This window comes from Scophthalmus maximus, chromosome 6 (assembly GCF_022379125.1).
Source record: "Scophthalmus maximus strain ysfricsl-2021 chromosome 6, ASM2237912v1, whole genome shotgun sequence".
Classification (NCBI taxonomy): Eukaryota; Metazoa; Chordata; class Actinopteri; order Pleuronectiformes; family Scophthalmidae; genus Scophthalmus; species Scophthalmus maximus.
In genome coordinates this window covers 6833986-6844915 of record NC_061520.1, presented here as the reverse complement: position 1 = coordinate 6844915, position 10930 = coordinate 6833986, and the positions used below count along the sequence as shown (strand labels likewise).

The 10930-nt window shown below is 42.9% G+C and overlaps 2 protein-coding genes across 4 annotated transcripts; one reads left to right on the top strand and one right to left on the bottom strand.

Moving 5' to 3' along the window:
• Nucleotides 1–23: 23 nt before the first annotated feature.
• On the bottom strand, nucleotides 24–5738 carry slc5a8l (solute carrier family 5 member 8, like). The gene is made up of 15 exons (XM_035631771.2): nucleotides 5385–5738; nucleotides 5119–5184; nucleotides 4867–4918; nucleotides 4274–4341; nucleotides 3888–4042; nucleotides 3531–3671; nucleotides 3308–3437; nucleotides 3128–3216; nucleotides 2545–2657; nucleotides 1981–2048; nucleotides 1799–1885; nucleotides 1479–1672; nucleotides 543–652; nucleotides 350–435; nucleotides 24–248 (listed from the first exon to the last, which is right to left on the bottom strand). Exons 1-15 carry the CDS (start codon nucleotides 5736–5738, stop codon nucleotides 135–137), a joined length of 1827 nt encoding a protein of 608 aa, XP_035487664.1. The 3' UTR covers nucleotides 24–134.
• A 580-nt stretch (nucleotides 5739–6318) lies between these two features.
• Nucleotides 6319–9512, top strand: tshba (thyroid stimulating hormone subunit beta a). Of its 3 annotated transcripts, none has more exons than XM_035631773.2 (4): nucleotides 6319–6416; nucleotides 7555–7669; nucleotides 7787–7991; nucleotides 8845–9512. In XM_035631773.2, exons 2-4 carry the CDS (start codon nucleotides 7617–7619, stop codon nucleotides 9121–9123), a joined length of 537 nt encoding a protein of 178 aa, XP_035487666.1. In that variant the 5' UTR covers nucleotides 6319–6416; nucleotides 7555–7616; the 3' UTR covers nucleotides 9124–9512. The 3 variants fall into 3 exon arrangements, with proteins under 3 accessions (XP_035487666.1, XP_035487667.1, XP_035487665.1); XM_035631774.2 differs by having other exon boundaries at nucleotides 6375–6416; nucleotides 7906–7991; XM_035631772.2 differs by lacking the exon at nucleotides 6319–6416 and having other exon boundaries at nucleotides 7476–7669.
• The last annotated feature ends 1418 nt before the right edge of the window (nucleotides 9513–10930 follow it).

Sequence of the window (10930 nt, the reverse complement as noted above, 5' to 3'; positions counted from 1 at the left end):
TAAAAAAAAAATACGCACATTCATACAGTAAACAGAGTTGATTTATTTTCTTCTTTTCAAATCAAATGCAGCACATCAGCAAAAAAATAAAATGAAAACGTCTCCACGAGGAACAGTGTGTTGACAGAGCAGCGTTACAGTTTGGTGGCTTTCTCAACGTCTTTCTTCTTCACGTCAAAGTCTTTGAATGGTGACTCGTTCGCTCTTATGGGAATCTCCGTCGTAGCGTGTTCTTTGAAATCGAATACCTGTAGAGGGTTAAGAACATTAAGTAGCATATCAATAACATTAGCAAAATCTCTGGTGAAAGTGAGTATTATTTGTTTCCCTGACGAAAGGAACATCTCACCTTTGTTTTGTTAAAGTAGCTGAAGCAGATCAGGTCACTCTTCCTCACAAACAGTTTGGAGTCCAGCTTCTCTTGTTTGCATCCACCTAAGAGAAGAGATTCATATGCCCACAACTGTTAGTCATTACATGTTTAAAATGAAATACTTACAGAACAGCAGCTGCACTTCGGAGGTTAGAGGAGGATGTCTCACCTGTGATCATGCTCACCAGCAGGCCGCACACGACGGTGGTCACTGTGCCCAACAGGCTGAAGTAGAGGTAGGACAGAGAGTACCAGGAGTCCGCCAGAGCCGGTCGGATGCTGACACGAGGAGGAAATCGTTTTTAGTAGTCGTGGTCAAACTATTTCTTTAACATGAACTGATTGGTGATGATAACACTCAATATTTGACTTTTACATCATTTCCGCCACCAAAATGACACAATATTACATCACATTAAACAGTTACACCCGCATCACTTACAGCCACACGCGGCCTTCATGAGACGGCATTACACTCGAGGAATAGAAGGTGATTTAAGAAATCTGGCTGGTTGTGATGTACTATAGCCTATTGGAAGAGATTTGTCTTTGACTGTGTAGACTCCGTTTAGGAACCTCCTGTACAACACTAAATGATGGTCCTGCTGTATAGTATCTTATTGTGCTGCACCTAGGAACAACTATTTATTTACCTTTTAAATCATTTGGTCCATAAAAGCGTCATTAAAATATTCTAAGGCGACGTCTTCATAGTCTGTGCTTTGCCGAGCCAACAGTAGAAAACCCGAAGAAATTCAGTTTACTGGGATATTAAACTGAAAAACAGCTTTAAATCCTCACCTTTGAGTATTGATATTAAATGACCTAAGTATTTTAACAGTTGCTGATTAGTTTTCTGTCAATTGACTGATCAATCAGCTATTCAAGCTCAGGTATAAACGTTTAGGTATACATCAACAATCTGTGTTTTGCATTTTCTCGTCGTGATTTGAATTCTCTAACTGCACATGCCAAATGCATTTCAGATTTTATCTTGAAATACATTTAAAGCCTTTTGTCAACATGTAAAAACTGTGATCATATCACGAGGTGCTTCCGTATCATCCGATGGACCTTTTTTTTTGTTTGACGGGACGTGACTCACTCGTGCTGCGAGGTCAGAGTGACCGAACTGGTCCAGGGAGCCGCCGTCGTGTAGTTGTGGCTCGCGGTGCTGTTGCAGCCGGCGGTACTGACGGGGAGAGGATTTGTCTTCTCGTCTGTCGGCGGGTAAATCTGGCCTCCAATCCCCACCCACAGAGTCAACACTAGACCGGCGATCATTCCCAGTAGTCCTCCCTGCAGAGCAAACATGAGCGCGGTCGAATGTTTCATGACGGTGTCACGTTCTTGTTCTCATCAAGTTTCCTTTGTGTTGTGAGGGGGAGCAGCTGTTCTCCTAACTGGTTCCGGAAAAATACTTACTACTGAATTCGATGTTCGGAACAGAATGCCCAGCAAGTAAAGACCCAGAAGAGGCCCGCTGATCATGCCAAATATGGACAGAGCTGCCTAAGAAATAGAAAACTGTCAGGAGGCTAGTAGTTCCTCGTATTCAGCCTGTGGTGGCGCCGTAGAGCAGTAAATGCTCTGCAGCCGGGTTTTACCTGCAGAATACTTCCCATCACCGAGGCAACTCCTGCCATCCCAATGCACACGGCACCAAAGAATACACCTGGGGAAATATAAAAGATTAACATTATTAAAATAAACCAAAGATCTAATCACAACAAAGTACAGATTCTAATGTCCGAGGCATGTCCATTTACATATGAGTTTTACCATAAAAAAAGTTGCATCTGGGTCAAAGATATTGACATTTTCTCATCAGACTTGTGATAAATGTATCTGAGGTCTGAATTTTCTTGTGTTGTAAAAAAAAGAAAAAAGGAAGCAGACTTTTATTTTTTAAACACAGAACAAAACATTCTGCAGACATTTAATCCTTACCCATTTATGAATCTTAATTTACAAAAGCCCTTGATACTTCTTTGGTTTTTTTCTTTTTGATTTCCAAAATGTCCTTGAATATTAAAAAAAAAATTTTTTTTATAGAAAAGTATTTTTCTGAACCATTTTTTCCTGTTAACCTCTCTATCACAATTTCGATCACACATGATCCTTCTTCTGTTGCCACAACAATTTTTTTTTTTTTTTTTTACACAACTCACTCAGACCCATGTTCATCCAGGTCACTTGTTTCTCAGTGAGGTTTTTGCAAACGGGGAGAATAAAGTCCTCCACTGTGACGGCAACCAGGGCGTTAATGCTCGACGACACGGTGCTGGAAGAAAAAAATTAGAAACAGAAACGGGCTGATGAATTAAATAGGATTAGTGTCAGGTGGCATGTGCACATTGTGGCTTCTTGCTTTTTGTGTGCAGGGCCGGCCGAGGCTTAGCCGAACCCCCATGTCCACCAGGGGGCCCCCAAGAGCACTTGAAATGTCCCACAAGAAAGTGTGATTTTTTTCATCTTATTATATAGACTTTATGTTATGTCAATGGCAATCATACAAAGTTTGCAGTGCTCATTGTGGGACTTTAAATAGCCAAAATATCTCCACACTAAGGAATTCCTCAGACCCGTCTCTTAAACAATGTCCCGAGGAGAAGTTATTTGCGCGATAGATAATTATCTTTATCATTTTATCGCCCAGCCCCCGTAGCATGGCAACTACAGTATTTCCTTATCAACACAGCATTTCCTGATTTAAAATGATACTTTTTTCCTTCCTTTTTTTTCAGGTCTCACCTAAGGGTCCCGCTGTAGGCAGCAGCCACAAACAGGCCCGGGATTCCAGGGTAAGCCGCCAGAATATCCATCACCAGGTAGGGCAGCAGCTGATTTACAAACACAACTTTTTACTGTAATTTGTAACTTCTTGTCGATCCCAAACAAGCGTGACAGTCATGTGATTATAGCAGCGGTTACCTGGTCACTGGTGCTTATATCACCGTTTGTAAGCGGGTCACAATTCTTGTAAATGGAGTACATGGTGAGGCCAGAAAACATGGCCAGACTCACGGTCACCCACAAACCGACCATGTTCACATACAAAGACCTGAGAGGTGAAAAGAAGAAGGACGTGTCAGTGCACAATCCCCTTCGCTCAGAGTCTTAGTACACTGTGGGACCGCTCTGCTGGAATGCTCACATCTTGGCGTGTCCCAGGCTTTTGCAGGAGATGTAGCGCTGCACCTGGGACTGGTTGATTGAGTAGATGGAGATCCACATCACGCTACCGCCGACTACGATGGTCCAGAAGGTGTGTCGCTTCAGGGGATCCGGGTCAAAACTGTAATAAAAGATCAACAGCGCATAAAACAAGAATATGGGATTGGAGGCAATAAGAGGCCTTTCAATCTTTTATATTTTGTTTTGTAGCTCCACGAGTTACAGAAGATTATAGGAAGGGTGATGTAGTTTGTTTCCTGGTTCATCATTGATCTGACTCAGTAAGCCCCACCCGTCCGGCGTTGTAATTAAGATTAAAACTCACTCGCTTACTCACTCAAACGCCTTAAGTCGGCCTCCTTCGCCAGCATCTTCCCAGATCTTGGTCAGGCCTCCCTGCAGTACGGCTCCTCTGGCTATGACGGCCACAAACCCTGACAGCATGATCACCATCTGAATCACGTCTGTCCAGATTACTGCTTTCAGGCCGCCCTGAAAATAGAAAATATTTAACCAACCAAAGGAGGTGGATGATGATGACAAAGTTTAAAATTGGTGGTAAAAACCAAAGTGAACCAGGATGTTTTTGGAGACGGAAACATACTTGGACTAGAAGATTTGAGTCCATGTTTATGTACTGTACATCATACAGTTGTTGTATGCTGAGAAGTACACACAGATCATCATTCAATACAATACATAATACACATACACAGTACGAACCAAAGTGCAGTAGACGATGCAAACCGCTCCAGTAGCCACCAACACTCCCCACAGATCAAGTCCAGTGACTATTACGGAAATAAAAGCTTATTATATATATATATTTCAATTATGTACTAATACATCTGATGTATGTATAAATATACCTTTTTCAAACCTGTACAATGAATGTGTGAGGAACTCAAGTTACACAAAGAAATCTAAACCTCGTGTCCGGAGTCCTGCCGCATCTCTGAGTAATAATTTTGCATAAATATAGTCAGAATTTTTTTTGTTATTTTTTCTGTTCAATTACAAATCTTTTCTACGCATGTACAAACTTGAATTTCATTCATTTTACAGGTTTATGAAAGTTACAAACTTTGGGATTCATTGTTAACATGACAGCATTACAATTTTTAGTGACCCTGATTTGAGCCCATTTAAAAACAGCTTCCTTAAGAATCATTTTAATAGTGTGAAAACTCTTTTGTCCAGAAAAACATAGATAACTGTAGGGAGATTAGACAGGACTCTGTATCACTGGGTTACAGTTCAGTAAAGGTTAATAAAACCTTTGTTTTGTGAGCTTCTGTCTGCTTCGCCTTACTTACTTTGATTAAGCGCGAGAGCTGGAGCGTAGATGACCAGACCGGTGTACAGGGCCTGGAAACAGATGTACCACCATTAGTTGATTAGAGAGAGAGAAGCACAACGAGCCTGCGATTCATATTCAAGAATACATTTTCCATAAAGTCAAACGGGAAAAAAAAAAAGGCCAGGTGCTGTTTAACATGTTACATTTAACCATTTGACTCATCTCTATTTCTGCTATGTTTTGTAGGTTTTGTTTGCGTTTCAGTTACCGTCTGTGCGATGTACATTGACGTCCCGATGAGCCGAACGGGACGACTGAAGCGCATCTCCAGGTACTTGAAAGAACGGGGGGGAAATCAGAGGGTCAAGCATCATTAAAATGATGGATTGGATTGTACACAGAGACTCGCGTCATTTACACATCCATAATCACAAAATAATAAACAGGTGTTTGTTTCTTTATTTCTTACAGTTTTTGGAGGACAGCCTTTGTACCATTAAGATGATTGAGGAGAGTGTTTGTGTGACATCTCACCTCATAGGCGCTGGTGATCCCCAGTCGGTAGAAGAGCGGCACAAAGATCTCAGCAGTGACAACGGACATGATGGCGTAGGCGAAGCCGAAGAGCCAGAAGGCCGTCCCGTACCGGAAGGCCTCGGCGGGCGTGCCGATGACCGTGATTCCGGACATGAAGCTGGCGGTGAGCGACATGGCGACCGGCACGGCCGTCATCTGCCGCCCACCCAGCAGGAACTCGTCGCTGCTGGTCTCCTTGCGGCCTCGGATGGCCTGGAAGAGGCCTACACCGGCTGCCCCCAAAATGGTCACAGCGAACACCACATAGTCCCACACGGAGAAGGTGGCCACCGGACCGCCGGTACCAACCATGGTTAGCGCAGCAGAAGGAGCTTTCCTTGCACGCTTGCAGGGCTTAGATTCAAATTTGTCAACCGTCAGAAACAATCAAATCATCTGCATTCAAATTAAAAATGTCTCTTCAAACCCCCAGGGTGGAAATAGAAAAATCCAATGGTGTCATTGTCCTCGTCCCCTGTGGTTCCCCTGCTTTTTCCCCCCGAGTTTGTAAATAGAGTCACTTCTGCTACTGAAGGTGTAACGCTCAGATACTGCAGCTGCTTGAGGTCGGGTCCACTCTGAAGTGTTGGACAGCCTGTAAAGATTTCCTCACTTTTAGTTAATAATCCATCAAGGACGCGCGGCAAAGACGTCTCCCGCAGGGTCCTGCGATGTGTCGCCGCTCGTGTTGTTCTAATGGCAAACCGGAGACTTCTTTTGTTGTCTCCTCTCCTTTTGGCTGGAAGTGATACATCCAGGACGTGTCCTTATATATAAAGGTTACCCAGTAGTTCTGGGTAATAAAAAGAATCTCAGGGGGCAGGTTAAATGATAAGGGTCCGGTCACTTCTCCTACTGTTATCTTCTTTTTCATTGCATTGCTGAAGAAATTCTTATCTACGATTATCACTCCTGTGATTCACAGGGAAGCATTTCAGACACAATTGCATGTTTCACAAGATGTCCCACGAGTTAACAGCTGCAGCTCAGGTATGTCAGCGTGACGGATTATTAAGCGTGACAGCTTGCGATGTTAATAAACTAATGAACACAGAATTTATGAGGGCTCCGTGGCCACTTTCCCTCACGTTGCTCCCGCTGACACTTATCAGTTCCAGTAAATTCCTGGACAGTTAATGCTAAATGGCTTTGCGCTGTTAATGTTTGTAAAGGTGAGCAGAAGAAACAGAGAAAGAGAGATCGAGCAGACGGCCACTGAACTAACCCTGCGCTCCTCGTGCTTTCATTATATAGTAATAATATCGTGGACGTTACTCCGAGTCACTGATACACCGGACAATGATAACGCAATGCCAGCCATGTGCTTCGTAAAAAGATAACGTTTATTAGATCAGGACTTGAATTCAATGATGGGCAGTTGTGGACCGTGGCACTGAAATAAAAATAAAGGCGGTGGTCGGTCTCTCATCTGTGTTTTTGTCATTTGGGTGTGTGTGTTTGTCTGAAGGAATCCTAGAAACTATAGATAAAATCAGATAAAAAAACACACAACAGTTACCTATTAAACACACATTGAGTCCCTGCAGTCTGGATGGAAAGTGTGTTTTTACCTTTGAAGTCAAGTCAGTAGTTTGTGGTCTGTATCCGAAAAAATCTGGTATCTGCACATGAACGCTGATGTTTGCCGTAGTTTTGATTTCTGACTCACCAGGAGAAAAGATTTGATGGTTAAAAGACCGTCTCTGAATGTTTTATTCACGTGTTCAGTGCAAGTTTGAGCTGCAACAATTTGATTGTTGACTTGTTGACTGCATGCTACCTGTGCTTTTAATGCATTTCTACGTTTACTTGTTGTTGTTTTGTGTTCAAAGAAGCTCCGGTTAATTTTTAGTCAAATTAGAGACAGATTAGGTTTGTCTTGGAAAGGGAAGTTAAAGCTCAGGTTAAACTTTGACTGCTTCCTCATAAAATATACATTCTTCTCAAGGAGAAGCAAAGCTTTGGGGCATTTTGTGACATCTAGTGGACGCTGCGTCAGGTACGGACGCCGTCACCATTGCGTCATTCTTCTTGGTTACTGCATGAACTTCGTCCACGGGCGAAATCATTAATTCATGTCATTCCCATAATGGACGAAAAAGATTTGACCTCTTCCTTTTCGTCACAGATATCGACGATAACGCGCGAGCTTGGCTCGTATCAATTTCCCATAAATACTGTTCAGCAGGGATGTTCGTACTCACAGCTTCCATCGTCAGGCCTGCGGACTCACCATCATTCAGGTGACTGCCATTTACAGAGCGGGGAAACAAGAAACACCGTTTATAAGATACTGCACATTTGTATCATCTCTGTTATCTGGTTGTCAATTCCTCTCTTTGTCTTTCTTTCCCATGCAGGTCACAAATTGATTGGGGAGGGGGGAGAAAAAACCCACCAACTATGGAGACTGCAGTGTTCACCTGCTGGCTCCTTTTACTGCTGTTCAGCCCGACTGTTCCAATGTGTCTGCCCACAGACTTCACCCTGTACGTGGAGAAGCCGCAGTGTGACTATTGTGTGGCGATCAACACGACCATCTGCATGGGGTTTTGCTACTCAAGGGTATGTACAAAGAGAATGGTTCAGAAAATTTATTTAAAAAACAATTGTTTTATACTCATCTGGAAGGTGTGGATCAACGTTTAACTTGTAATCTTTTATGCAATTATGTGTAGGAAATAGAAACCAACAGATATAGCGGTTGGCCGATAATATCGGCCGATATTAGCCTTTCACGGACATATCACTATCGGACGATATTTTTAAGAGCCCGACCGATATTATCGGCCAACTGATTTGAGCCTTACAATGTGCATATGTGTTTACATTTTATGTAAATAAACAGTTGGTTTTTTTATGTTTTACATATTTGGTTGAGTTTGTATTTTCAATTTATAGTTATTTATGATAAAGTTCATGGTGAATCTAAAAATATCAAGCGACATGTCTTTGTCATGAGGGTTTGATAGCGACCTTTTAGAAATCATTGACAGATTTTTATTTCTTAAACATATATATATATCGGGAATCTTGTACTCCCAATTATCGATATCGGCATCGCCTCCCAAAAATCCATTTCGGTCACGCTCTAGTAAAAACTGAGTGCAAGGGAATGGAAAATATGAATCTTCAATAATGTGGAATTTAAAATGTTGTAAATGACTATTCTAAATTTAGATTTCAAGTTACAACTATAAGAGACGAGTGATCATTTTTTTCTTTTTCATTTTTCAAAAAGCAATATCCCACCCGTCGTCCTTGACAACTCTGAACTTGTTGCAACCTTACAGACACCGACAACATGAAAGCACATATATTTAAAAGGTTCACCGTTTAGCTTGACCTTTAGCTCGCTAAATAACGAGCTCAAGGTAGAAAAAGAAACCCCTCCTGTGTTTGTGTGTGTGGCGAGCAGGACAGCAACTTGAAGGGAATACTCGGCCCGCGCTTGCTCGTCCAGAGAGGCTGCACCTACGACCAGGTGGAGTACCGCACGGCCGTGCTGCCCGGCTGCCCCCTCGACTCTGACCCCGTCTTCACCTACCCGGTGGCCCTCAGCTGCCACTGCGGCGCCTGCAGGACCGACAGTGACGAGTGTGTGCACCGAGCCAGCGCGGACAGAGCTCGCTGCACCAAACCGGTCCGTCGGATCTACCCGTACCCAGGCCAGAGCAACTACATGATCCCTTTCTGATGGTTTTGTTTTGGCTTCTCAACATCTTTCTTTCTTTACCTTTATTTTTTGTGTGTGTGTTAAAATTACTTAAATGATCGATGAATGTTAAAATATCATCCTTTCGCTTATAATCCATACAGTGATGTATGCGCTGTGTGTACTGTTACTATCTGTGCAAGACAATTTGATTGTGCCTCTGTAGCCTAATGTGTCCGGGCCTCTCTGCCTCTCGGTTTACAGTGGGGGATTATTCCTGACGGCGTCATAATTTATCCTCTTGTATACTCGTGTGTTTATATGTGTGTGTGTGTGTGTGTGTGTGTGTGAGACTCCCAAGACTTTATTATTGTTTACTGCGAAAGGGATGCTCCGAATGCAAACTCAATTAAAGGTGAAGTCTCCAAATAGCCCTGCGACTTAAGCTGTGCCTGACTTAATCACATCCTGTGCCGGACTGCACCTCTCTGTTTACTACATGACAGACACACTAGGCCATCGTGACGCTCCACCGCGTGTCACCTCGGGGAAGCTATATTTGCCTCCACAGTCATTCTGGGGAAGCACATGACTCTGTGTTCACACACAACAACGCTTATCACTGACCATGACGAAACCACAAACATTATCCCGACGCACGCACACGCACACACACACACACACACACACACACAGACACAGACACACAGAAGAATCGCTGAATAACAGAAGTTAAACTGTGAGTGTGTTAGCTGTCGGGTTTCTTCATGTCATCTCGTGTGTGTTAGTTTAACATTCACAAAGGGAATTTGGGAGGACAGCTGGAGCTTATTAATAGCTCCACAGGTCAGAGTTGGAGAATGTTTGATAAGTCATCTATCATGTGGACCTCTGTGACATCACTCTGTGTAACATTCTGTCACTTGTGTATATCACAACAGTCGGTTAGGTTCACACAGTTACTGGATGTAACTGAACTGCAGCTCTGACAGTATCTCACATTCTCATCAGAATACAGTGAAAGTAGAATTTTTTTTTTAAAAGCTGGCGACGTAAGGGTGAACATTTTGTAAAAGGACTTCTGTCTTCCCCTGACAGAAAGAGAGGCTCTAAATTTCGTCGGTCAACAGGCGTGATCGCCGTCTGCGTGACTCCCCGGGTCAAAAGGCCTCTGTGCCACTGATTCGTTACAATTACAATCCTCAAATCAACCTCGGGGTGCGGTGTGTGTTTTGACGGCAGACGAGGCGAGATGTGGCCCAGTTATCTGTGAGAAACGTGTTGACACTGGCTCGCTTGTACAACGTAGGCTTGAGGAAACTTCTTCAACAACTTCTGGCAACCCGACACTTTTAACCTTGAGAGCGGTCAGCTGACAGAATGACTGTGTTGCTCCATTCTGGGACTTGTAGTCCTCTGTCTATGTCTTTGTCCCCCTGAAATACTGTACTGCTTCTTTTCCTTTCACCTATATGTGTTAAAAGGATACAATTGATAAAATTCTTCTTGTTAATACCTTCCTTATAATTAGGAGATAATAGTAATTTACCTCTCTGAGCCACGAGTGCCTCCTTTATCATATTTAAAACATGCATGTACGCAGTATAGCATAATTGAGTATAGATATTACATACCTCCATAAATTTTCCTTCCACTTAACAGATGTGGTGGCAACAAACTAAGCAAGGTTCTGCCGATCCCACTTCACAACCATGTTTTACAGGAGATACATGTTTGACAAATTTTCCTATTTTGGAAAGTTGTTTGTTCACCACACTAACTCCTGCAGTTTCTGTTGACAATCCTGCCCAAGGCCCTTTTTTCCCTGTCCAGTTTACTTTTTTTACTT

Excerpts from the sequence above, each read along its gene's own strand:
- slc5a8l (XM_035631771.2), bottom strand. The coding sequence starts at position 5,738 with ATGGTTGGTACCGGCGGTCCGGTGGCCACCTTCTCCGTGTGGGACTAT. Across the intron at positions 3,672-3,887 it reads GGCCGACTTAAGGCGTTTGA|TTTTGACCCGGATCCCCTGA; the intron begins GTGAGTAAGCGA and ends CTTTTATTACAG. Across the intron at positions 436-542 it reads GCTGGTGAGCATGATCACAG|GTGGATGCAAACAAGAGAAG; the intron begins GTGAGACATCCT and ends CTCTTCTCTTAG.
- tshba (XM_035631773.2), top strand. The coding sequence starts at position 7,617 with ATGTTCGTACTCACAGCTTCCATCGTCAGGCCTGCGGACTCACCATCA. Across the intron at positions 7,670-7,786 it reads GCGGACTCACCATCATTCAG|GTCACAAATTGATTGGGGAG; the intron begins GTGACTGCCATT and ends TTTCCCATGCAG. Across the intron at positions 7,992-8,844 it reads TGGGGTTTTGCTACTCAAGG|GACAGCAACTTGAAGGGAAT; the intron begins GTATGTACAAAG and ends TGTGGCGAGCAG.